A 26,732-nucleotide genomic window follows, 5' to 3' on the forward strand; every position below is an offset into this window, starting at 1 on the left:
CTAACCTTTACTGTACCAGTTCCTAGTTCCCTAGAAGAAGAAAATATATTTTTTAATATTACTTTAATTAAAAAAAGTCAAAAGGAAGGGTAAAGTAATTTACCTTAAGGTTAAAAATCCATTTCAGCTTAGATTCACACTGTCAGTATGGAGAAGGTTTAAACATGCTACTATTGCCCATAAACAACAGCTAGAAATTTAAGAGCTTTACAGTATAAGCAGGGCTTTCAATGTAAATTTAACTTAATCCTATCATAACCCCATGTTGTATACAATGCACCTAACTTGCAGATGATTTAAGAGGCTCAGAAAGGCTATGCAGTGATCTGCCATGTTTACACAGCAAAGAACTGCACTTTGAATTCAGTCCCCTTGACTTCCAAAGCAGGGAGCATCCAGAGCTGAGGTGGGGCGGCAGGAAGGAAATCTTGGAGAAAACTTACAAAGCCGGTACTGTGGAGGTTAACCACTAATAACCCAGCAACCAGCAGGGGGCAGAGCCCTCCACGCTCCAGAGCAGACGGCCCTCCAGGTACTTACAGGTTCGGTCCGGAGGCTGCTTCCCGCTGCTGTGTCCCAGGGCAGTTATCCAGCGGGCTCGCTCGCTCCTAAACACAGAGGGCAGATCTGGTTGAGAGATTCAGTGGTGCTTAGACACAGAATGAAGTATGTTCTGGAATGCAAAGGCATTCCCCAAAAACAGGGCAGACATTCTCTAGAGAGGTAAGTGGCTGGCCTTCAAAGCCAGGGTAAGAGTTATTTAAAAATGAAAACAATTAATAAAATAAAAATAAAAATGATCCTCTGGGAAATCTCAAATAGGCCTCAAATGAGTCATTGTCAAAAGATTCTGAATGAATTTAGCTTGTTATTAAGTGGAATTTCTCATATAACAGTTTAACATTTAACAAATATCTGATTACACTAATACATTATAATCACAAAAAGATATTTCGTACGCTTACAATCTGATGTTTAACATTTCAAAAAAGTAAATTTCATTTTAAAAAATCCTAGTAAATCAGTCTCTCGCCACTCCCTCCCCTCTTCTCCTTCCCCCACACTCAACCCACTTCCAAATAAATGAGAAACCTGACATTATTTAAAGTTGTTCTGTTCCTCATACAACAAATGTTGCCAAATATGAGCCTTAGTGAAATAGAAATTCTTTGTTCTCAAATGCTTAAAATAATTTAGTGATTACAGGGAAAAAAAATTTTTTAAGGTAAAAAACAACCAAAAGCTTTTAAACAATATTAAGCTACAATTACATGAAACAGAATAATTACTTAACTAAAGGATCAAAAGTTTCAGATGAGCAAGCATTACTCCATAATATAGTAACCAGGTTTTTGATTTGGAAAGTCAAGTATTAGCACTGTGATTAAATAAACCACACACACATACACACTTGAAAATCTTTTAAGAAGCATTCACATGGCAGATACAGCACTTGACATCCATTATTTCCTGTAAGCTTCCCAAAAGCCTGTTTAAGGGATGAGAAGACTGCACAGAAGTTCGGAGGTAAGCAACCCAAATGAAGGTCAGTTGCTACTATGCCACTCTACCTTCTTAAGAAGGGATGCCTTATAGAAATAAAAATTAAAAAAAAAAAAGGGACCTAATCAAACTTATAAGGTTTTGCACAGCAAAGGAAACAAGAAAAAAAAAAAAAAAAAAAAAAAACGAGGGCTTCCCTGGTGGCACAGTGGTTGAGAGTCTGCCTGCCAATGCAGGGGACACAGGTTAGAGCCCTGGTCTGGGAGGATACCGCATGCCGCAGAGCGGCTAGGCCTGTGAGCCACAAATACTGAGCCTGCGCGTCTGGAGCCTGTGCTCCGCAACAAGAGAGGCCACGATAGTGAGAGGCCCGCGCACCGTGATGAAGAGTGGCCCCCGCTTGCCGCAACTGGAGGAAGCCCTCGCGCGGAAACGAAGACCCAACACAGCCAAATAAATAAATAATAATTAAAGGTGCTAATAATTAAAAAAAAAAACACAAAGTGAGAATTTTAAAAAAAAAAAAAAACCGAAAAGACAACCTATGGAATGGGAGAAAATATTTGCAAATGATGCAACCAACAAGGGCTTAATCTCCAAAATATACAAACAGCTCACGCAACTCAGTATCAAAAAAGAAACAACCCAATCAAAAAATGGGCAGATCTAAATAGACATTTCTCCAAAGAAGACATACAGATGGCCAAAAAGCACATGAAAAGATACTCAACATCACTAATTATTAGAGGAGAAATGCAAATCAAAACTACAATGAGGTCACCTCATCCCGATCAGAATGGCCATCATTAAAAAGTCTACAAATAAATGCTGGAGAGGGTGTGGAGAAAAGGGAACCCTCCTACACTGTTGGTGGGAATATAAATTGGTGCAGCCACTATGGAGAACAGTATGGAGGTTTCTCAGAAAACTAAAAATTGAACTACCATACGATCCAGCAATCCCACTCCTGAGCATATACCCAGACAAAACTCAAATTCTAAAAGATACATGCACCCCAATGTTCATTGCAGCACTATTTACAATAGCCAAGACACGAAAGCAACCTAAATATCCATCGACAGATGAATAGATAAAGAGGATATGGTACATATATACAATGGAATATTAGCCATAAAAAAGAATGAAATAATGCTATTTGCAGCAACATGGATGGACCTAGAGATTATCATACTAAGTGAAGTAAGTCAGAAAGAGAAAGACAAATACCATATGATATCACTTATATGTGGAATCCAAAATATGGCACAAATGAACCTATCTCTAAAACAAACAGACTCACAGATATAGAGATCAGACTTGTGGTTGCCAGGGGGAGGGGGGAAAGGGAGAGATGGATTGGGAATTTGGGGTTGGTAGATGCAAACTATTATATTTGGAATGGACAAACAACAGGTCCTACTGTATAGCACAGGGAACTATATCCAATCTCCTGGGATAAACCATAATGGAAAAGAATAGTAATAAAAGAATGGAAACGTGTAAAACTGAGTCACTCTGTTATACAGCAGAGATTGGCACTACACTGTAAATCAACTATACTTAAATTTTTCTAAAAGTAAAAAAAAAAGGGGGGGGGATGCCTTTATGCCTGGTACTTTAAACAAAAAAACTTGGAGAAAAAAATTCTTTTTTCTCCCACAACGGCCTGCACCTAAAAGATGCTTCTCACCATCACTCTATCTTCACTCCCCGACGTGTATCCATCCTTCCATCCAGACAGAGCAGACTTCTTACAGTCTGGAACTCGACATGCTGTTCCACACCTTTCCTATCTGTTCTTCTCACTCTCAAGTACGACCTTCCCCCTGTTTTTACCGAGCTGTGCCCACTCATCATCACTATTTGATTGCTTTATTGAAGAACACACACATAAAATAAAACACTGCACTAATCGTCAGTATATACAGATCTGTGTTTACTTAGGTACAACCGTGTACACATGCCCACAGATCAAGACACAGACGTGCCAGGAGGTTCCTTTTTTGTCACTTTCCAATCAATAACCTGCAAAGGTAACTGCTGTTCTGATTTCCATCACATAGACACGTTTTGCCAATCTTGAACTTTATGAAAATGGAATCCTGTACTATTGTCCACTTTGGTATCTGGCTTCTTTTATTCAACACATCTACTCAGTATTGAAAACACAAGCCTCACCTCCTCCAGGTGGCCGCCTCTGATGCGTGAACCCACACTCCCGTCCCCATCCCATTCTTGATAATCCTGTTCCCACGCCCCCCTCTGCACAGCTCTGTCACACTGCCCGGCAGCTGTAGGCCTCCTGAAGCCAGGCACCTTATCTCCACAACTGCCTGCACATAACAGGAGCTCTGTAAACCCTGACCTCGGATAAATCACTACTACTCATTGACCCCCGATCTTTTATGGGCTTGTCTGTTTCTCTGACTGGGCCATAAACTCCCCAAGGACAGTTATTGGATCTTGTTCTAAATAGCATAGGGGATCACATATATGCCAGGTACTGTGCTTTTTTGTTTTTGGCGAGTACCATCTAGTCTAATCTTTACAACCGTCTTACAAATACTACCGTTATTATTCCCAATTTTTTTCAGAAGACGAAGCTGAAGTCTGAACTGTTAAGTGTCTGCTCACAGTAAAACTGCTAAGTGGTAGAGTCAGAATATAAGCCAGGCAGCCAGGGATCAAAGAGGTGATGCTCCCTAGCAGGTGCTCACAAAATAACGAGGGACGGCAGGAAGGGTGGAAACTGCAGTCTGCTGAAAGACAGACTTACTTAAAAGAAGAAAAGGAGGCTGGGCCCTGGTCGAGCTGGTGAGTCAAGTAGTAATATGCACAGTTTATGTAAAAACTGATGACACCGTCTTGCTTTTAGAACCTTTGTCTCTCTAATACAGGACAAAAGGCTTCAGGGTGGTTTTATAAGGAACAAGTAAAGCACAACCTCCTTTCAGATAATCCCAAGCAAACACTTAAATCTTTGATATCTCTTCGTTGGGTAAGATTTTTAAAATTCAGGCTCAACTAGAATTTCCAAAGTCCAAAGGCAACTGAAAGCTGAACAATATCTTAAGGATGGAAGAGCAGTTCGCCAGAAGTAACCTAAAACGACCCATTTGCGTCTCCACATGCCATACCCAGACATGTCAGACTCATCTTTGGCTTACCATGACATCTTCACATGGCCCTAACTGCTGTCTGCAGTCCTTCAAGTCAGATCTCCCAGCCGTGGACCGTCTCGGGCATTTGAGTGGCCGCTTTTAGCGGCAGCCTCACCCTGCAGCCAGTTTCTAGAAGTCCAGGTGAAAAATCTTTCACTCCTGCAGCATGCTGCCTGGATGCTAATGGCATCCCTTCGACATGGCGGCCCCTCCCAGGGGCTCCAGAGGACAGAGCAAGACAGTCCTTACTGCCTCGCTGAAAGGAGCCGCTTCTTGAAATGGCTTCAATTGAATCAGTCCCACTCCCTCTGAGATGCCATCAAAACCGCACGGCATTACCCAGGGCTTCCAAGAGCCATGCCAAGGAGCTCCCTCCCGTCACGAGGCGGAAAGCACTGCATCTCTAAAGCAGGGAGGAGACTCACTCCACATAAAATGGAACTCTAAGAACAAGAAAACCCCGGGCCTAGCTATTTTCTCCAGGGACGAGGTGAGACAATCAACACGAATTCACAACCCATGCCACACCCAGCTTACTGAGATTTCCCTTTGCCCAAAGTGCCAGAATCAGCAATGCCGTTAATGGGGACCCGGGGCAGCTCAACTTCTAAGGCGCTCCTGACCCCTCCTTCCTTCAAACAACATTCACCAAGTCCCTGCCTTTGCAGGAGCCCTGTGCCAGGCTGGGGCTGCCAAGTGAGTAAAATGGGGCCTCTTGCTCTCCACAGCCTTCCTTCAGTGAGGGAGCAGACAGAGCAAAAGACAGACGCACACAGAATCCAACACATTGTGCGACGTGCTGGGATGGTGCCCTCTAAATAAAACCCATCTGAGAGTCGAGAAGAGGCCCTTTCCACATAAACATCTGGAAGCGCAGTCCTTTCTCTATGCACGGCATGAAATGATGCACCTACAGCTCCCCACTCAGGAGTCAGCTGTCACAGTATCTTGTCCTGTCCCTCATATGATTAATTAAGCACCGTAGGTTTAAACTTAATTGCACAAAGGTTGAAGATACAGCCAAGCTGGACTTCGCATTGAATACCAGGCATCTGCTAGAAAACACAGATCCACACTAAGAAAGTAGGAAGCAGGGTGTGAAACAGAGGTAGGACTGTGAATGAGACGGAATGGAACAAACGCCCACAAAGGGCTTCACCACTGGAGGGGGGTCTCCCTGGATTTTCAATAGAAGTGAAGAGACCTCAGCTGCTGTTTAACCTTCCTTTTATCCCTTTGAAAATGGCATTTGACCAGATGTATACCTTTTGTGCTCCTTTTCACAGCCTACAACTTTACCTATGGTTCCTTGTGAAACTCCTATACCCATGGCCTTTGGGGAAAAAGTCTTCCTAAGGAATAGGATCATGGAGATGGCTGTTTTTGTTCATTCTCTCACACATTCAATTCAACGAGATGAGATCAATAAGCTGATCCATTAAAGAAAACCCACAGGGCAAAAATCGTCCTCATGAATGATGTGCAACAAAGCCTTATAAAGCTGGACACCAGCTCAACTTACTAATTTAAAAAATCTAACCAAAGCAAAGTAGTTCCCCTAGCCCACTAAGAGTTCTAGAAATTTAGATTCCATGACATGTTATATAGTTAAATCAACTGTTTCCTGTTTATCATATCAAACAGCTCATGAGACCTAGTCTGGTCCAGAATCCTGAAGTTAACCTTAAGCGGGTCAACTACCTGTTTCCTTGGAAAAAAGACCTACACCATCACCTGCTCTCCTGTTTTACTGGAGGTCAGTGATGAGGAATCACCAAAGATTTAAGTATCTTGACGGGCACTGTACAAATGTAAAAGATTATTGGACATAGATTCCAGATTCAATGAAGAAAAAAATACTACAATCTGTAATAAATACATTTTTTTTCCCATACAAATTGTGATCTCTATATGTGGATTTTTCTTAAAGGATGAAGAGTATGTCAGACGTACTATTTACAATTTTATCCCAACCTATTTACTTCCTGTTAATTAAATCATTAACAGAAGCAGGAAGAGAGCAAAAGACTGCCCGCAAACAATGCCCCTTTATCAGGAGGGCCCAGGAATGGGTTGTCAGAATGGCTGACAGGACTATTAGGCGTCTGGTTCAGTTTGTGAGACAGAAACTTTGAGAAGGGCCTTTGCTTACAGCTTAAGGTGATTATATCTCATAGCTAAATAGAACGGGTGAAGAAAGTTTTCGTTCATTACTGAACGTGTCCTTATGTCTCATCTCTGCACAGGCTGGACCCAAATGCCATCCAAATTCCATTATGGACGCAGAAAGCCAAGGACGCCACTTGCCACAGTGTTGCTCTGTGCCAGCTGCAGCTGTCTGGGCTTCATTTTAATGAAGGCAGACAAAGGGGGCTCTCGGCCTTGAACATTCCTCTTGCAAGGCCCAGAGGGAAAAGTGACATTAGTAAAACATTCCTCCCTTGTCCTTTTATCAAGGGTAAGCTTCTGTATTTTCCACCAACCACTGTCTCATTAATAATGCAGAACTTAAGATCTTTAACAAGCAAACAGATATAACACAGTATTGCTTAGAGGTACATGCTAAAAAAAAAGTTTAACCACATCCTTGACAGCAAATGTTGAAAAACAAGTGGAATTTAGATAAAACTTGCTCTAGCAGCACAAAACAAACAAACAAACAAAACCCCCAGTGAATAGAGACTGATAGAGGAGCAGTATTTCTCTACATGCTGCTACTAGTCTACCTTGCCTTGGATATAGAAAAGCAAATTTTATTAATTGTAGGGCAATTCCAAAAAATATTTATTGGGAACCTGCTACATACAAAGTGAGAAAAGGACAAAACTGGAGCTGAGTGTGGGGATTAGTAATAAAACCGTGAAAAACTGATTGGAGAGAAGAATGGTTAGGAGGCTTTGAGGGTGGTTCAAAAGATAAAGGATGTATGGGTTGCCCTGGGAAGGAGGTAGTGGGATGGAAACATGTGGGAAGATGCAACAGCGTTTCATACAGGAAGAACCAGTCCGGGATGGATCTGTTCAGATCTAGAAGCATCAGAAACGACACCAAGTCTCCAGACTGGGTACCTTGAAATGGTGTCAAGGGTACCATTTACAGAAATGTGTGTGTCAGGGAAAGCAGAGCGTGCTGGTGATGACTGGTTCCAGACAGGCTGCATTTCTGAAGGGGAAGTGAAGAGGAAAGGTTACATGTGGGAGAAGAACTAAGAGCACACAGATTACAGCTTGAGAACATCTCAGAAAGGGGGTGAGCGTCAGAGAGCTGGGCAGCTAACAAAATTAAATGATATTAGAGGTAAAGAAAGCGGGAGACTGGACTGCTGGGTGTGGTACCTAGGAAGCCACTGCTCATCTTCTGATGGAGCGCCCTCAACTGGGTGGCAGAGGAAGACGCCATACTGAAGACGGTCAAGGAGTAACTCAATATAGGGCGTCAGCTGCTCAAGCCAAAAACCCAAAGCATCATCGATTCCTCTCTTTCACTCACAGCCACCCCAACTCATCCTGTCCTTCAGTTGGTCCTGTTGTCTCCACCTCCACAATGTTAGGTTTCCATCTCCTCGCACAGACCACACTCCATCCCAACATCAAGACTCCCCTGGACTGGGACTTCCCTGATGGCGCAGGGGTTGAGAATCTGCCTGCCAATGCAGGGGACACAGGTTCGAGCCCTGGTCTGGGAAGATCCCACATGCCGTGGAGCAATTAAGCCCGTGCGCCACAACTACTGAGCCTGCGCTCTAGAGCCTGCGAGCCACAACTACTGAGCCCGCGAGCCACAACTACTGAGCCCATGAGCCACAACTGCTGAGCCCGTGCACCACAACTACTGAGCCCGTGCACCACAACTACAGAGCCTTCACTCTAGAGCCCCATGCTCTGCAACAAGAGAAGCCACTGCAATGAGAAGCCTGTGCACTGCAACGAAGACCCATTGCAGCCAAAAATAAGTAAGTTTTAAAAAATCATTAAAAGACTCCCCTGGACTAATGCAACAGGACCCTAACTGCTCTCCCCACTGAAACTCCTGTGTCCACACCAGTCTTCCATGGAACTCCCCATTCCAGCTTAGGAGGCTCTAAACCAGTGCTTCTCAAAATATCTGGGGTGAAGAACTGGTCTTCACCACCCCCAACGCCCACCTCTGCTCCAATTCATTGTGGACCAGGTGTTCTCAAATACAATAAAAATGAGTTACTGATAAAATAATCACATGCTTTGATGCTGCAGAAATGTCCAACTGCTATAGTTTTTGACTGCTTCCTTCAAGCCGGGCCAGTAGCGGTTTGAGGCCTGGCAGCCCACAGACCACACTGGAATAACTCTGCTCTAAAACGCTCTGGGCTCCACCAGCCTCTCAACCACCCACTCTCTCCCTGGCTTATTCTGATCTAGCCAATTTCACTACGTTCCAGCCAAGTTTGATGGTCTCGAACTTGTTTCCCTAGGAGTTTGGCACTTGCCGTGCCCTCTGCCTGGACCGTTCTGGCCCTGCATTTTCCCATGGATGGATTCCTTCCAGGCACTCAGGGCTCAGTCCCAAATGTCATCTGGAGAAGTCTTCCTCTGCCATCTAATTTAGAGGACAGATCCCCATCCCAGCCCTTAACACTCCGGAATACATTCCTGGCTTTACTGTTAGTTAGTTAGTTAGTTAGTTAGTTAGGCTGTGTTGGGTCTTTGTTTCTGTGCAAGGGCTTTCTCTAGTTGTGGCAAGCGGGGGCCACTCTTCATCGCGGTGTGCGGGCCTCTCACTATCGTGGCCTCTCTTGTTGGGAGCACAGGCTCCAGACGCGCAGGCTCAGTAGTTGTGGCTCACGGGCCTAGTTGCTCCGTGGCATGTGGGATCCTCCCAGACCAGGGCTCGAACCCGTGTCCCCTGCATTGGCAGGCAGATTCTCAACCACTGCACCACCAGGGAAGCCCGCACTTACTTATTTTTGAAATTGGATGAAGAAATGCTTTCCCACCATCCCAGTTCACTGTAGGCCATCTGCCCAGGCAGACTGGCAAAAGTTCAGTGCCACCAAAGTCACCTCCTTGAGGGCAGGAAGCACACAGGCATAGGTTCTTCAGTGGAACAGAAGCCCCCAGAGGGCAGGGGTCTGGTCTCTGCACTGTTCACCACTACATCCCAGCACTTAGAATAGCGCCTGAAAGGATGCAGGTGCACAATAAAAATTCACTGAGTAAATAGGGAGAAATGAAAGCTGCTCTCTTGAGAAGTGCAGCTGTAAAGGGAAGGAGAGACTTAGGGGTGGGTTGGGGGCCAGCAGTAGTACAGCAGAGGGTGGGCAAGACAGAAAACAGGAGGAGAAAAATGAACTAACAAGAGGGGCACACACAGCAAGCACCTGGAATTCTCGGGGACAAGATCACCAGGAGCAGCGCTGAGGGGGCTTCCTTGTAGAGGAAAGACTCGGCACTGGGCGTGAGCCCTGACAAGTAAGATACTTGGTAATTCGAGGAGTTCTGAGAAGGGCATTCCAGGAAGTAGGAAAAACATAGGCAAAGGAACAAGAAAGGAAGTTTTAAATGGAAGATAATTTGAGGGATGCAACATCTATTCAGCATTTTATTATAAAATATTTCGAACCATATGATGCCTTAAATTTACCACAAACTTTTTCATTTTAAGTCTATGAACTTAAAAAATCACATTTTAGTAGTTTTTCACATGTAATAGCAACTAGCTTCCTGGAGTTTCCGTTCCAGAGCCGGAACAAGGCCAAGTTGAGCAGCAAGATGGGGGCGGAATAGAGTCTCCGAGATGGCAGCTTCTCAGTAGGAAGCTTAAAATTTGTTATTAGAAAGAACATCAGATTCACGAAGGTCAAGGTCTAGTCCCATGTTGGCAGTAACTCACCTCCTGTGTGACTTTAGGCAAAACACTTCACCTTTTTGCGTCTCCTCTTACATCTGGGAGAAAACTGAGGGAGTTGGACTACAGACCTATAATTAGGGTCACAACATATTTTATCGTCTAAAGACACTTTGGAAAGCCAAAGAGGGTGCTATTCTTAATTTTGCCAGAACAACAGACATAGCGCTGATCCCAAAGAAACCAAGATGTACAGTCATCTTACTTATATGCTTCAGCTCTGAAGTACCATCCTTCTCTAGAAACACCCAAGGCTCCCTTCATGCTCCCTAGCTAGCCCTGTGCCTGGCACATCCCAGATGCTCACTAAGCGTTTGCCCCATTTCCTTTTGGTGAGCTTTTCTGCATTCTTTATGTAATCAAAGCTATTGATCTGTTCTTCCACAACTTCACTGCCTTATAATAGCTGAACCGTCCTTGTGCCAAACAGCTGCACCCTTCCTTCGGCTGATTTCACATTCCATATAGTCCCAGGTGCCTCTACTATGGAACAGTTTTTCAAAGAAGGTAAATATTTAGGTACAAACCCTATTCTTTTTCAAACCAAAGAATAAGAAGCCAAAGAATGTAGTCGACTGGTCTGAAATTCTGCAATTACTCAAGGCCTGGGTTGTGGTGAAAACCTTCTCAACTAGCTTGCTAATGGACCACTTTAACCATGTATAACATAAAAGAGAGAAACGTTAAAAAACATACCTATGCATTTGGCAAATCTTAGAAGCAAAGAAAACATTCTGCATAGGCCAAAACTCTGATTGCTCAAAACCAGGTAACCCAGAGCTGGCCTGCACATTTCCAAATACAGCATGTAACGACTCGCTAGACTTTTAAACGCTGATTGGGTGTTTTTTGGTTTTGTTGTGTTTTGTTTTAAGGAAAGTGCATCCTGGCTGTCATATACTTTCTTTCAGCACCAATGATACTTTATGCCTTGTAGGTTTAAAAGTATTTGTCCAGTTATTTACTTTAACTGTAATTGAGTGGGGGGGGGGAGTGAGGGAGTCACTTCTTCCGTACCCAAGGAGACAGCCGCCCCTCTGCCCCTTCTGGAATGTTCTCTTGCTATTAATGAAAGAACTACAGATATGAGTCATACCCACGGGTTTACGGGTGACATAACTAGATATTCTGAGAACATTTCTCATTGAGGAAATGAACGTCCATTCAGTCCATGGCAAGATCAAAAGGCAAGAGGGTGGAACAAAGGCTACAGAACGTCCCAGGGAAGGATCTAGCCTTGGTGTAAAAACTGGACAGGCCGGTTTACTGCCTACTGTCTTGGAATAATCTCAGAAACCAGCAGTAGAGATTACATAAATTATGAATGAGACAGTCAGGAAAAGCTCTGCTGATAAAGAGCAAACAATCCTTATAAACACAGAGAAAAGGAAAACGTAAAGCGAAACCAACAACACTTTCTCCCTTACTAAAAAAGACAAACTAAAATCTTCATTTCTGAGAATTCTTTATAACAAGCAGTAATCTCCAAAGTGTTTAAGACTTTTTCATCCTTAAAGTCCTTTAAGATCCAAAGCTCAGACATACTAAATTCTCTTTTTTTTAAGAGAGGCTTCCCCAAACAGAAGAGGTCTAGGTCTATCTTCACAGGCCAAGGGGTTTAATCATCTTTAGAGTCAAAGAAATGCCTTCCTCAGCCCTGGTCTTGGGTGTGTCTCCTGCTAGTCACCTGCACAGACCAGCAAGCACTGCACCCACCGGAGGTGCCCTCCCCAGAGGGGAAAACACAGAGGAGCATCCTTGGAATGCAGGGCTTTCCAGCAGTTTCCTGGAAGAATTCTGGGACCTTAGGAAGAGGGATTTCTTTGTTTTATAAACAAACACAGAGGATGACGCTCCTTTTCTTATCCATTCCCTCTGTTAGCTCTTGAGCACATTTGGAATACTCTTTCGCATTTGGAATACTCTCTTTCGGCTGTTTTTAAATCTCAAATAGCTTTCTATCACCCTGCCCCTCTTGGTTTTCTTCAGCCTTGGAAAAGTTACTTCTAGTGCCAAAAACAGGAAATGAGCATTTATCGTTTTTATGTGGACGGCTTTTTTCCTTCTTTTTCTTTTCTTATATCTCTCTAACAATCCAGGGACCCTGTTAAAATACTCTTAGAAAGTGGAGATGATCTCTTCGGGTTGGCTTTCGCTAAGATTCTGTTACAGCCTTAGGGTTGTTACTCAAGAGCTGCTGACCCATTTGAATCACACCATGTAGGAGCCAAGTGGGAGACGGCGTAGGAACCCCAGAGGACCAAGAATTAGGGAACTTCTCCTTTCCCTCCACTGTTCCACCCTCTGACCCAACATAATACCTGCCTATGATGATGGTTCTAAGGGGAGGTTTCCAGTTTCCAAACAAATTGGTCAGCTATCTCTACATGGACAAAATCGCAATGTAACCAAACAGGACCCTACAGGGCCTTCCCAAGACAGACACCACCCGACCCCGCCAAAACCCTCTGTTTTTGCTCCTCTCTGAAGTACCTAGGTAACAGTATCCGATGCACATTTCCTGAGTTGTTTTTTACAGATGCTAAAACCACCACCAAATGGAAGAACTTAACTACTTGATGATCATGAGCCCCCAGACCGACTGGCACCTAAGGATTCATAATGTCGACCAACCTGTTACCTCAACACCAGCCAATCAGAGAACTGTGCACGAGCTGATCACATACCCTGGGACCACCCTCCCTCACATGGCCTTTCCTTCGGGGATTTGGGGGTTTTTAGAGTGCGAGTCACCCATCCTCCTTGTATTGGTGCCTTTACAATAAACACTGCACTTTCCTTCACCACAACCCAGTGTCAGTAGATTGGCTTTACTGTGCACGGGCAAGCAGACCCAAGTTTGGTTCAGTAGCAGCACGGGTGGACTTGACAATTAAGCCCCCTTGCCTTCATCCTGTGTGAGGATGGACTGCCTACTAACTGCTGGTGAAACTGCAGGCACAAACAGGATGGCTTCTGCCTCTGCATAAACTCTGGATGGGAAAGAGGGATCGTCAACATGTTAGGGAACCGTTGATCGAAACTGCCCACCTTGGCCAGGCACGACGATAACCACTTGCATGAGTTGTCTCACAACAGGAGGTCCTGATAAGGTCATGGTGCTGCCATGGAAAACTAACCAGGAGAATTCGGGAGGGGCCGAAAGGAAGGAGGAGATGCCAGCCCATAATGTGGGCCAACCTCCCAGAAACGGTCATGCTAGAATCCATCTTGGCTGAGAGATGCAAGAACCACCAGGGAGGACCCTGAGTCAGATCAAATATGGGCACAAGCAAGATGATTGGTCAGAGACAACCCAGAAACTAACCCTATTACCATAAAACCTGAGACCGAGAGCCACATGGCCGAGCAGTCCTCCTGGGTTCCCTTACCCTGCTGTTCTCCGCCCAGGCGCCCCTTCCCAATAAAGTCTTTCGCTTTGTCAGTACGTATGTCTCCTCAGACAATTCATTTCCAAGTGTTAGACAAGAGCCCATTTTCTCAGGCCCTGGAAGGGGTTTCCCTTCCTGCAACAAACGTAGTTCCCCAAACTGAGTATCTCTTTTGACAGAAATCACTGGTCTTTCTGCTGCCTGGTCGAAGGTAGGTGATACAAAATGACTTCAATTTCAGTAGCTAAGAAAACTCAGGGCCTAAGATCAAACTACCAGTTAGGTCATATTCCTAGGGCTCCTGGGTCATAATTTTATCAATGATTAAAATAAAATGATTTTTAAAACACTCTGTAAATATAAAAGCACACCACCTAAAGCACAACACATCCATCAGGAGTCATGGGGATGAAAATAACAATATCCATCTCTCAGGACACTGAGAAGATCACAGTGAGAAGACGAGCATCTGTATAAAGCACCCAGCCCTATGCTTGGTGCATAACAGGTAATCAATAAAAAATAAATAAATAGTAGGTAGAGTTTACTGTTTTTAGGGAGTCTGTGGACCAAGGGTAATTAGGTAGGGAAGACCGACAGCAGATATTCTGAAACCCTCTCCTTGCACATACTTACTGAGTCTCAGCTCCCAGCAGCATCTCCACTTTCTCGTTCACGTGGTTACTAAGGACTGTCAGCGTAAAGAGGTGACTAGCAGAGTTCTGTCTTGAATAAAGCACTGCGGAACTGTTCTTCCCTAGAGAAGAATTAAGCTCTTCGCTGTCACAAGACTCCACCAGTAGCTGATCTCTTAAGGAATAATCATTGACATTGTAACTTTCTTCACTGTAAGGAAGAGGGAAAAAGAACCTATCAGTAATTCAGTGGATGAGACTGGGACGTTATCGGTTTTCAAATCACATTTTGGGGGAAGGTGGCAGGGGAGGGAAGGAGGACAGGGAGAGAATGATTTATTTTAAAATAGGAATTGGACTCTGAATTAATCTACTGATTACGTGTCAATATAACCCTCCAAAATTAAACCTGTTAATTACTATTTTTCTGTAGTATACTAAATTGTATCTTACATATAAAAGCAATATTAAGAACAATTATTAGCACCTACTGTGTAGCACAGGGAACTCTACTCAATTTTCTGTAATGGCCTATATGAGAAAAGAATCTAAAAAAAGAGTGGATATATGTACATGTATAACTGATTCCCTTTGCTGTACATCTGAAACTAACACAACATTGTAAATCAACTATACTCCAATAAAAATTTAAAAAAAAACAATTATTAAACCCTCTAGGTTTTATTTTACATTTTCCTGGCATTTTCTTGCAACAAGTGAGACAGACATGCATCATGGTAAGGCTTGAACAGCTATACTTCCCCAGCCTTACTCTCATCCGCAGGATAGAGGTCATCTCAAACCTACTCACACTCTGGGTAGCGAAGCTGCCCTCGCAGCCTCCAAACCACCAGGCACAGGAGGAAAGAACAGCCCCAGAGGTCTGCTTGCTTCTGGCAAGACGCCCAACCCATCCTTCCCTCCAGCATGCATGGCCTCACCACCTGCTCAGAAACCACCAGGACTGATCCCGCCACGCCCTCTATCCCTGCTTATGCCCAAGACCACCTGGTATTCTTCATTCCCCTGAATGTACTCTCACCTGCACAGTGCTGTGAACATGCCTAATTGGGCCTCACCGCCCTAAGCCCCTCGGCTGAAGCATTCCACTGCATCCTCTGGAAATGCACCTCATTTAGGGAATCCAGCAAAATCTTCTAAATCCTCCGCCCCTTCTCTGAACTCTCCCTTTACCTTCTTGCCTTAACAGACACTTGGCTCTTCTAGAGAGCACAGCCTCCTCTGAAGGCTCTCTGCCTGCTTGAGTCTCGTTACTCCTAGACAATGATTGCTTCCTCCTCCTCCCAGAAGGTCCCCAGCTTTGATGCTCATGCCAGCAGTCTCTATCTCATCATCACAGTCATCTCCAGGCCCCTGGATCATGCCTCATCCTCACTCATGCGTTTAGTTGCTGGCTTAACTGTCACTCTCCAACACTACTTCCTTGAATTTCCATGTGGCAATCCTTCCATTACCCCGGCCTCTCAGTTCCTTGACTTCCCTGTCAACAATCAACCTTGTCACTACCACCAACTGCAACCTCTCTGCAATCCCAACGTCAAACACCCCTGTCTAACCAGTCCCGCCAATCCCTTTGACTCACCTCTTCTAATCCTCAACCTCAACAATTTTAACCCACCATTCCTACAACCCACTCACTCCACCACCTTTCCCTCCATCCTTAAACCCTTCATGTCCTCTCATTCATGCTTATTCACTTATCCAACTTGAATTTCTTGATACCTACTTACAATCACTCCTTGCATACACACTCATTTCCTTGGCAAATCCCAACTCTGGTTAGATACACCTCCCCTCTATTCTCTATCTGTACTCTCAGTTGAACACGGCAGAGCTCAATAATAACTGCTGAGTAAATGGATGACCGTGCAATACATTTTAATGTATTCTAGGAACCATACTGGATAATTACCTTACTTAATAATAAATGCAAATGTATGAACTCAGGAGAGCTAAGAGATAAAAAAAATCCTTGTCCCCAGCTATACTAGGAATTTTGGAATAGGCCATTTTGTTCAAGATTTCTTAGAAAGTTTTTCATTCGGTGGCGGGCATCTGCCTGTCAACCACTCCCTGTAACTCTCCTTTAGAAACTTTATAATCATTTTTAAAATTTAGGTTGATAGATTCTTCCCCCTCCAAAACTGGCAAACACAGTTATATCATCTATAAAAGCAAAATACTGCCTTTTGATCAAGTCTGTTTGTTGCTAGGATAATCATCTGTATTAACTGAAAGTTCACATGGCAAGATCACCTCCAAAGCTCCCCTGAGACTGCCGACGGACCAGCACAACCATACTCAGAATATATAAAATATTTCTCATATCAAAATGAGGTTTATCAAAGGTCACATAATTTTTATAAAAGGAGGAAGCAGGGTAATACACTTTACAAACAAACAACGTTATACTTTTAAAAGACCGTGTTTACCAGAAACAAAGGAGTCGATTTTTGGCAAAGCTGGTGTCAGGCTGCACCCTGCAGGCCTACAAGCCTCGTAGCTGCCCAGCCTCGAGACCGAAGAAAGAGCTCGGAAACAGCAACAGAGACATCAGTGGTTTATTGGAGAGGGGATCTCACACATCCGAAACATCCGCGGCCTGTGCTGCAGACAGCGGGCGGGACAGGGCAGGAGTCTTCATTGCTCAGGGCGGGGGAGAAGGAGGCTACCATTTATAGGGGGAAGTGACGCCAGGGGGGCTTATCAGTTACCAGGGAGACCAGCAGCTGGGGCACATCACTCACAGCCCCTCAGGTTAATGACCATCACGAGGGTAGATGTTTCTCTTTAATAAACTAGCAGATGGAATCATTCTGGCCTGATGATTAGAACAATCACTAGCTGGGGCAGGGGGCAAGCACGTTCCTGTGGGTAAGGTGTAGGTGGCACTGCTCCAGCAGGGGATGTACAGAGAACAAGAGAACAGCCATCTTGAGTGGCCTGACCATACAGCAAGTAAAGCTTATAATATTGTCTAGATAGCTCAGACACAGATGTAGTAAAACCCAGGACTCAGGATAAAACCAAAAAGTAAAAAATAAAGACAAAAGCAAAACCTCAACAACAACAGCAAAAACAAGAGAAAAAAACAAGATGAACAAGGACTTGCTTGCTACTGTCCTCTCTCTGCACCTCTGAGTTACTCTTTTGGTCCAACTCACAAGTTTAAAAAGATGACCTTTTAGTTAAAGACGCCCATTTCCAGTTAAAAATAATTCTGCTTCAGACAGAGAAATCCAAGCTCCTTAATGTGGCACACATGGGGTATGTAGGCAGTGCCCTAAATAATGACATTGCAAAGGCATCCTTTGCATTCCCAAAGAAATAAAAGGCAAAGATATGCTATAAAGCCATCGTTCAAGATGACTCAAGTTCCAAAAAGTCTTCAGCATGAAGTGGCTTTACTTACTAGGTAGTCCCCAGTAGAATTCAAGATGAAGAGTTCACAGGAAACTAATGTAAACAAATATGAAAAAACTAGTTAAGTCTTTTCTTCCCTCTTAATTTTCAGAGTTCATATTTCCCCCAGCATTTGCCTAAATACAACCAGTGTTTGCCTAAATACAAACAATACCAGCTACTGTTGTTTCATCGATATGTTGAATCTTTGTCTTTGAGGGGTAATTAGAGACAGCAGAAGTATACAAGTTAATAGAATGTTTTTTTAATTGTTCTCTTAAGCCATGACAACTGCAATGCCATTAAGACCTAGGGTGACCGTTTGATCCAGTTTATACCTGTGGTTCTCTCAGGTGTCCAGCTGGGATGATACTGGATGAAACTGGCAGCCACTTTATTTATAGCTATGTGAGTTCACCTCAAGGTATCCGTGTCTACACATCTGCACATCTGGGTCACTGAATGTGCCTGGACACAGAACTTTCCCACTGTTTTGCCTTCTGTATCCAAAATAGGATGCAGGAAACAAGTGTGCTTTTTTTTTTTTTAACTGATTCAATAGCAGTCACCCAATATCATTATTTCATCTAGACCTGCAAACGTCTTCATTATGTGATACATAATGTCCACAACTTCTTCACTACTCCTTTAATGAATTTAATATAAAAAACTTGATTTAACAGTAGTCAAGTAAGTTGATGATTCATCCTTGTCAGCCGTTATTCAAACCCAATGGAATAAAAACTAAAAAGGAGCTCACTCTTGCTAGCATGTTTGTGCTCTCTCACACACACACTCACACACTTAATCTCATAAAGGTTCAAAATAATATTTTCCCCTCTCTAAATCTGCTAAATACTGAGTGAAATTCATTCTCCTCATGTCAGCCAGCACCTACTGTCTCTCTCCTGCTAATACAGAAGGATAACTGTTAAAATATGGGCTTAAGCAGAAGAGGAGCGAATCCACAGTCAGATGCAGCCGTTTACAACCCCACTTCCTCCTCTGCCGACCCACCCGTGTCCAGTAAGTACAAAGCAAGCTCAGCTGGGTTGGGAAAGATGCTCCTTTCCTAGGGAAGTTGATGCTAATCAGACTTCCCCATGTTTGTTTCTTCCATTTAGCAAACATATGGTGTACATAGTCTCTGAAACAATTTGGATCATGCAATTAGGAAGTTAAACTGCTCAGAAAAAGGCAAATGGAAAAACCACCTTTCCTCGCACGGAGAAGTTTACATGTAGACTTCCTCTGATTGTCTTAGACAGGCTCCAAGTTTACCAGCTGCTCATGAAACAAGCAGCAGCTTTGTGCAAGCAGAGGCTCCTATCAGGCGCAGCAATCAAATCTATACAAGCCTGTTGCTCTGTGGTATAAACAATGATGGGTCTCCCTGTTGAAACCCGCTTAAAGTCCTAGTAACCTTTGTTGAGATTCCTTTCTTTTCTTAACAAGATAAAAAGCTATCAGTAGAGAACAGGATATGGTGGTAAATAAGTACCTCAATTATTCTTCCCTTGGAAGGCGTTCTTTTGTTAAGCAGCTCCATAGTGTTTGGTTCTACTACATGCTACCTAACAGCATGGGCTGAAAACTGATACACCTTTTTGTGAACAGTGGATTTCTTTTTTTTTTTAATTAACTAATTTATTTGTTTATTTTGGCTGCACTGGGTCTTCGTTGCTACGCACAGACAGTCTCTAGTTGCAGTGAGCGGGGGCTACTCTTTGTTGCAGTGCGCAGGCTTCTCATTGTGGTGGCTTCTCTTGTTGCAGAGCACGGGCTCTAGGTGTGCAGGCTCAGTAGTTGTGGCACGTGGGCTCAGTAGTTGTGGCTCACGGGCTCAGTAGTTGTGGCTCGCAGGCTCTAGAGTGTAGGCTCAGTAGTTGTGGCGCACAGGCTTAGTTGCTCCGCGGCATGTGGGATCTTCCCAGACCAGGGCTGGAACCCTGGCAGGGAAGATTCTTAACTGTACCACCAGGGAAGTCCCAACACCGGATTTCTTAAAGTGATTATTACGGAGCACTTTGAACTTCATCTCCCACAGATTTCTATAAAGGTGGGAATTTTTCATACTGGGCATGTATTTATTACTTTTAAATCAGGACAGTATTTACAACTGCATACAACATACATACATTTTTAGAATACCAAAGCTGCGTATGTACATACTCAGTAGTGAGTGCAGGGTGACAGACACCCAGCTCCACTCAGGACTTACTCTGGGAAGGAGGGGGAGGAAGAAGGGATGATGATGAAGAGGCTTTAGGTATACCTGCAGTATTATATCAGGGCTTTTGTTTAAAAAGAAGAGATCTGGGCTTCCCTGGTGGCGCCGTGGTTTAGCGTCTGCCTGCCAATGCAGGGGACACGGTTTCAAGCCCTGGTCTGGGAGGATCCCACATGCCGCAGAGCAACTGGGCCCGTGAGCCACAACTACTGAGCCTGCGCATCTGGAGCCTGTGCCCTGCAACAAAAGAGGCCGCGATAGTGAGAGGCTCGCGCACCGCGATGAGGAGTGGCCCCCGCTTGCCGCAACTAGAGAAAGCCCTCGCGCAGAAACGAAGACCCAACACAGCCATAAATAAATAAATAAATAAATTTAAAAAGAAGAGATCTGACAGTGATATAGCAAGAAATTTATATCTGTTAAACATGGATGATAGGCATGTTAGTGTTCGATAATTTTCTGTATGTTTGAAATATTTTGCAATTCAAGGTAAAAAAAATTTTAATAATAAATGCATAGATGTGAAGACTATCATCATTCCACGTGTCTGTGGATGCCTGAGGGTACAGGTGAAGGGACTCTTGGGCAATGGAATTTTTTTGGCCCTATAAACAACTGATTATTTGCATATAACATCATTGACTGAAAATATATTATAAGGTAAGAGTTAATTCACTAAAGTGGCTGGGTTAAAAAGAAAAAGGCTTTTCTGAGACTTCCCTGGTGGTCCAGTGGCTAAGACTCCACGCTCCCAATGCAGGGGGCCTGGGTTTGATCCCTGGTTGGGGAACTAGATCCTAGATCCCGTATGCCACAACAACAACAACAACAACAAAAGATCCCGCAGGCCACAACGAAGATTCCACAGGCCGCAATGAAGATCCCGCAGGCTGCAACTAAGACCCGGCGCAGCTAGCTAAATAAACAAATAAACAAACAAATAAATAAATGTCTTTTCCATATATGAATGAATAACACTCAGAAAATATAATGGAAGAAATGATCTTATTTATAATAGACACAAAACCCACAAAATATTTAGGATTAAACTTAACACGTTTCTCCTATATGAAGACAGCTTTCAAATACTTTAGAAGAAGGCCTGAATGGATAGAAAAGTTTGATATTAAAGAGGTATCAATTCTTCCTAAATTAATATATAATTTTACCACCATCTCTTTGAAAAAAATCTCAGGATTTTGGGGGGCAGCAAGGACAGGGAATAGTCAAGCTGATTCTAAAACATGCAGAAAAATAAACATGAAAGAACAGTCAGACTGTGAAAGAAAATGAGAGTGAACTAGCCATATGATATATTAAAAACATATTTTAAAGCTACAGTAATTCAAAGACTCAGACTGATAGGCATTAGCTGACAGATGGACTAGTGAAACAGAACAGTGGTTTCACAAATTGACCCCAAATACATCTGAGAATTTACTACATGATATAAGTGACATTTCACATCTGTGGAATATTAATGGTTTAGTCAACAAATAATATTGGGACATCTGGAGAAACATCTGAAAAATTTTAAAAAGCTGGCTCCCAATCTCACTCCATAAACCAGGGTACTTCCTTGGGTCCAAGCTCTGGGTACATAACAGTCATGAAGAAGAGGTATGGGGGGCTTCCCTGGTGGCGCAGTGGTTAGGAATCTGCCTGCCAATGCAGGGGACACGGGTTCGAGCCCTGGTCTGGGAAGATCCCACATGCCGCGGAGCAACTAGGCCCGTGAGCCACAACTACTGAGCCTGCGCGTCTGGAGCCTGTGCTCTGCAACGGGAGAGGCCGCGATAGTGAGAGGCCCGCACACCGCGATGAAGAGTGGCCCCCGCTTGCCGCAACTAGAGAAAGCCCTCGCACAGAAACAAAGACCCAACACAGCCATAAATAAATATTTAAAAAAAGAATGCAACACAATTCTTTAAAAAAAAAAAAAAAAAAAGAGGTAGTGATGGAACAGGTCTTTCTGTGTGGCCTTGTGACCAAGGGGTTGCTTTTACACATGCAAATACCATATGAAGAGTTCCCACCTTACCCCTTATGAGCAAACATCTTACGTTAATAAGGATGACCAAGGATGAGAAATAGGCTGGATGACCAAGATGGAACCAGGAATATGAAAGCAAAGATGGAGATGGGGAAAACGAGAAGAAGGGTTAGACTATAAAGACCAGCTTTCCTACCCTCCTGCTCAAGTCAGCCTTATCTGTGAGTTGTCTCACCTTCCACCTTGCGTTGTTCTGGAACTTTCTTTCAGAGTCAAAATCTGACAGATTGGAAGGAGACCTTCCAATTCTTCCTTTTGTAAAAGAGTTAAATTTAAAAGAAAAGATGCTAGCAAGGATTATCCAAAACAAAACACAATGATTTTCTGGCTCTATCGTCAAAAGTAACATTTATTTTTCACCTAGTCGGTAGCTCCTTTTCCATAGGCTTTGTTTAAAACATTCACACAGTTTCCCTGTGCTGAAAAAAATCTTTACTTGAATCTGCTCGTCAAAAGACAAACGTCTCCTGAGCTAGCAGCTCCCTGCGTTTTCTGCCCACATGCCAGTGAAACTGCTCCCCAAAGTCATGGCGGCCCAACACCCTACCAAATCCAGTGACCGGATGTCACCACTATTCATCTACAGAACTTGATGAGGTTGAGCCCCTGTGACATCCTGAAACTCCATCTTCCTCTTCTAACGCCTTCTGCAACAGTTCTAAGTCATCCTTTTTTATGGCCATTCTCTAAGATCCTCTCCTAGACCCTCTTGCTTTTTCTCTCAGGGATTTATAACGACTCCGCCATTTTCCCCATGTGCAGATTCACAAAAGTCCGTGGGGTTTTATAAAATCAAAGAGATTCTTCTCATTTCCCTTCAAGACAGGTACAAGAATTCTTCCTCTGCAGATTTCAACTTGTTTCTCTTCCCCTTCTGAAAACATGACTGCTAAATCCCCACACTTGATCTTGTGCTTAACTGGAATAAGAATACCCTAGTTAAACATTTCTAGGATGGAGGAGATTGGATTATGCTGAAATTTACTTTGAGTTAAGAGGTTGAAACACTTTTTTCACATGACTGAAGTTGATTTCAATTTTAAATCTTGGTTTTAGAATTAAACAAATTTTTAGTAGAAAAATGTACAATTTTAAAGTAATAAAGTACAGTGTAACAGGTAAGAGTACTGACTTGATTGAGAATGTCTGGTAAGAATCCCAATTCCATCACTCACTCGCTTTGTGATCTTGAACAAGTTACTGATCCTCTCTGTGTTTTCTCATATGTAAACTGGGGATAACAATACCCATCTCTTAGGATTGCTGGGAGAATTAAATGAGATAATACATTTATTATCTTTTTGCATGTAGAGCTTTTACAATCATGTCTGGCTTACAGTCAGTAAATGTTATTAGCTATTATTTCAAATCTTCCTGCAGAACATCATGCCTTTAAATTGCCTGGCATTTTGTTAAAAGCCTAAGAATTACAGGTGCTTTGCAAATGAGTGAGTGGACTAAGCATAATTAGAGCTAAATACCTGTGTCAAGAAATGCATAATTTGGCAGGGGCTCCGACCAGCAAAACAAGGCATGATATTTACCCAAAAACTGATTTCAAACAGACTTACTTGCTCAGTTCCTCAAAATAATTCTGAAGACTAACAAACATGCCACACGCATGTTATGAACATTCACCTACAAGTCTTTGTGAACAGTTTTCATTTCTCTTAGGATGGAACATCGCATGGAATTGCTGGGTCATATGGTAAACTGCTTAACTTTTTAAGAAACTGCCAGACTACTTTCCAAAGTGGCTGTATCATTTTAAATACGTTCTCACCAGCAGCGTATTAGGGCTCCAGTTTCTCTACATCCTCACCAACACTATCTTTGTCTTTATTATAGTCATCCTAGTGGCTGTGAAGTGGTATCTGATTTTGGTTTTAACCTGCATTTCCCTAATGACTAGTGATGCTGAGCATCTTTTCATATACAAAGCCATTTGGAGATCTTCTTTGCTGAAATGTCTATTCTAATTTTTGCTTACTTAAAAATTGAGTTGGTTTACTTTTGAGTTTTAAGAATTCTTTATGTAATCTGGATGTAAGTCCTTTATCAAGTATGATTTGAAAATATTTTATCCCAGTCTGTGGTTTGTCAATTCATTTTCTTAATGATTTTTTCCCTATTATGTAAGTTTCAGGTGTATCAATACATTGCTCAGGACCACTTTACAGCATAGCCAGCTTTTAAAAGACTCTTTTAAAAGACTAAAGACTAGACTTCCAAAAGGAAAAAAAAACATGCCATATGCTTCCTATTTCATTGTTGAGAAAATAACAAATAGTGGAGAAGAGGGTCACATTTGTTGGTAAGGTAAGGATCTGTTGTGATTCAGTGTCACCAAGAAAGATGGCCGATGATCCACAACAGGACCAGAAAGCCCCCATTCCTGTCACCACAGATCTCCAGATTCTCCAACCTGGGACCTCCCTGGCTGCCACGGGACATCCTGAACCCATGGTCCTTGACAAAGAGGAGATGGGCAGGTCCAAGAGGCTGTCTGACATCACTGAAGCTTCCTCTCTGGCGTAACCAGAACTAAGCAAGCTCTGAAGAAAAAGTAGGCAGCTTCTGAAGCTGGTGACTCCAAATTGCAGGAGTAATCCCCACACTGCAATCCAGGTTTATCTCCACTGACCTCCTTGAATAAAGGGAAAAATATACTGAATTCACTTTTGTCAGCCACGAAGTTATAGTGTCTCCTAATCGGATATGAGGGATGTTACAAGAAAATCGCTACTACAAACATGTACACATGATTCATAACCACTTATAAAAGATTAAGAGTCGATCAATGGTTATCTCTCACTCACTTGCCATCTGACATGGGTTCTTGATGGGGGATGGGAAGGGAGAGGCATGGCATTAAATGTAATTATTCCTAAGGCCATATTTCAGAGGCCATAATCCAGGTTTGGCCTTGGAGTGCACCAAACCTTCAGCTGTGTAGCAGTGGCTTAAGGTTTCAAACCATTTTTTTTAAACAAGAAAATATTCTAGAAGCAGAAGAGCAATAATTTGATTTGTGCCAAAACTTTGGGGAGATACACAATACTAGAAATAATGATGATATGCAGCAGGTATCAGTCCCTCAGCAGGGACAATTCACTGTGTTAAGAGCTTTGTGTGCACTATCTCACTTAATTCTCATAGACATTCCAGGAAGATGATGACATTGTTATCCCCATTTTACAGATGAGAACACTGAGACTGAGAGATTAAAGGCAACTTGCCCAAGGTCACACGGCCAGGATTTTGCACGCAGTTCTGTCTGACCCCAGACATCGATACTGTGCTTCTCAGTTGGTGAAGCTTTTGACACTGAATGGCAACACCAACTCTTCTTACAGTCGCAGAGGAGACAATACTCTTACTACTCGCAATGTCAGGGGATCAAGGGTATGTGGGGCGGCGAGAGTAAAAGAGAAGCAGGAAGAGGAAAGGGGGCTCTCTCATTTCTCTCCCACCTCATCTCTCCATCTTGATCTTAGGACCTGATCCAAGTGGTCAGAAACAACCAAGTTTTATGTTCCAGGAATAAAAGTGCTTTGAGTCAGAGTCTTACTGCCTTTTCTTTACCCAAGATACTCAAGTTAATTTTCCGAGGAAGGAGTTTATTCTGCAGAGACAGAGGGACAATGTCAGGTGGCCTCAGTTTTCTATAATGGGAAAGCTGTCAAAATGGAAAAACTCAAAATGGGGCCAAATCAGGCCATGACCCTTTCCACGGAGCCTGCACCGCTTTAAGCTACTGGGCATTCAAACTACTTAGGAAAATGCAAGTTCTAACTTAAATCCCTGCACTCCTGATAATGATCAGGTAGAATTCTATTACAGAAAATCCTTCTTTTAAAACCCGAGGATTTGTAATGTGTCACAGAGTTCAAGTTATGTCAATACACACAATATTTATGGAACTAGGAATCAGGAAGTGGAAAGCTCCTTTCTTAAATATCTGTGGGAAGGAAATGTTATGAAAAGGAAATGCTCTTCCCCACACTCCGACACTAAATTAGCTAAAGGTAGAGAAAAGCTCACAAAAGCAGTTTGGTACCACTTCTAACTTTCTCCCACGACCAGTAAAACTATAAAAATATTCACTTAACAAAACCTTGCTTTGAAAAAGTTGTTTACCAAAGCAAACAGAAAAGGTGCAAGTTTCTAGGCTATTTTTCCCAATAACATTACAGGATAGGGGAAAGGTGAAAATAGTCTAGAAAAATGAAATTGAGAAGTAATGAACATAAATTGTTAAGAGAGAAGGTTTTAGAGTCAAAGACTCAGATTAGAATCCTGGCTTTGATGAGAGACCTTGAAAAGAGACTTTATCTCTCTCTGCCTCAGTGTCCTCATCTGTAAAATGGAAATAATACTAGGTTGTTGTGATAACTCAATGGTATATTGCATATACACTCTGAGCACAATGAATGGCACACTGTAATGTGC

General features: G+C 43.0%; 1 protein-coding gene across 1 annotated transcript in view; it reads right to left on the reverse strand.

The window, feature by feature from the left end:
• ARHGEF26 (Rho guanine nucleotide exchange factor 26) overlaps nt 1-26,732 on the reverse strand; it is a 140,457-nt gene that overhangs the window by 7,985 nt on the left and 105,740 nt on the right. The window contains exons 12-13 of the mRNA XM_061193533.1: nt 14,576-14,785; nt 541-608 (exon numbers count right to left, since the gene is read on the reverse strand). Coding sequence (XP_061049516.1) covers nt 541-608; nt 14,576-14,785 — 278 coding nt within the window. The remainder of the gene's footprint in view (nt 1-540; nt 609-14,575; nt 14,786-26,732) is intronic.

This window comes from Eubalaena glacialis, chromosome 6 (genome assembly GCF_028564815.1).
Source record: "Eubalaena glacialis isolate mEubGla1 chromosome 6, mEubGla1.1.hap2.+ XY, whole genome shotgun sequence".
NCBI classification, from domain to species: domain Eukaryota; kingdom Metazoa; phylum Chordata; class Mammalia; order Artiodactyla; family Balaenidae; genus Eubalaena; species Eubalaena glacialis.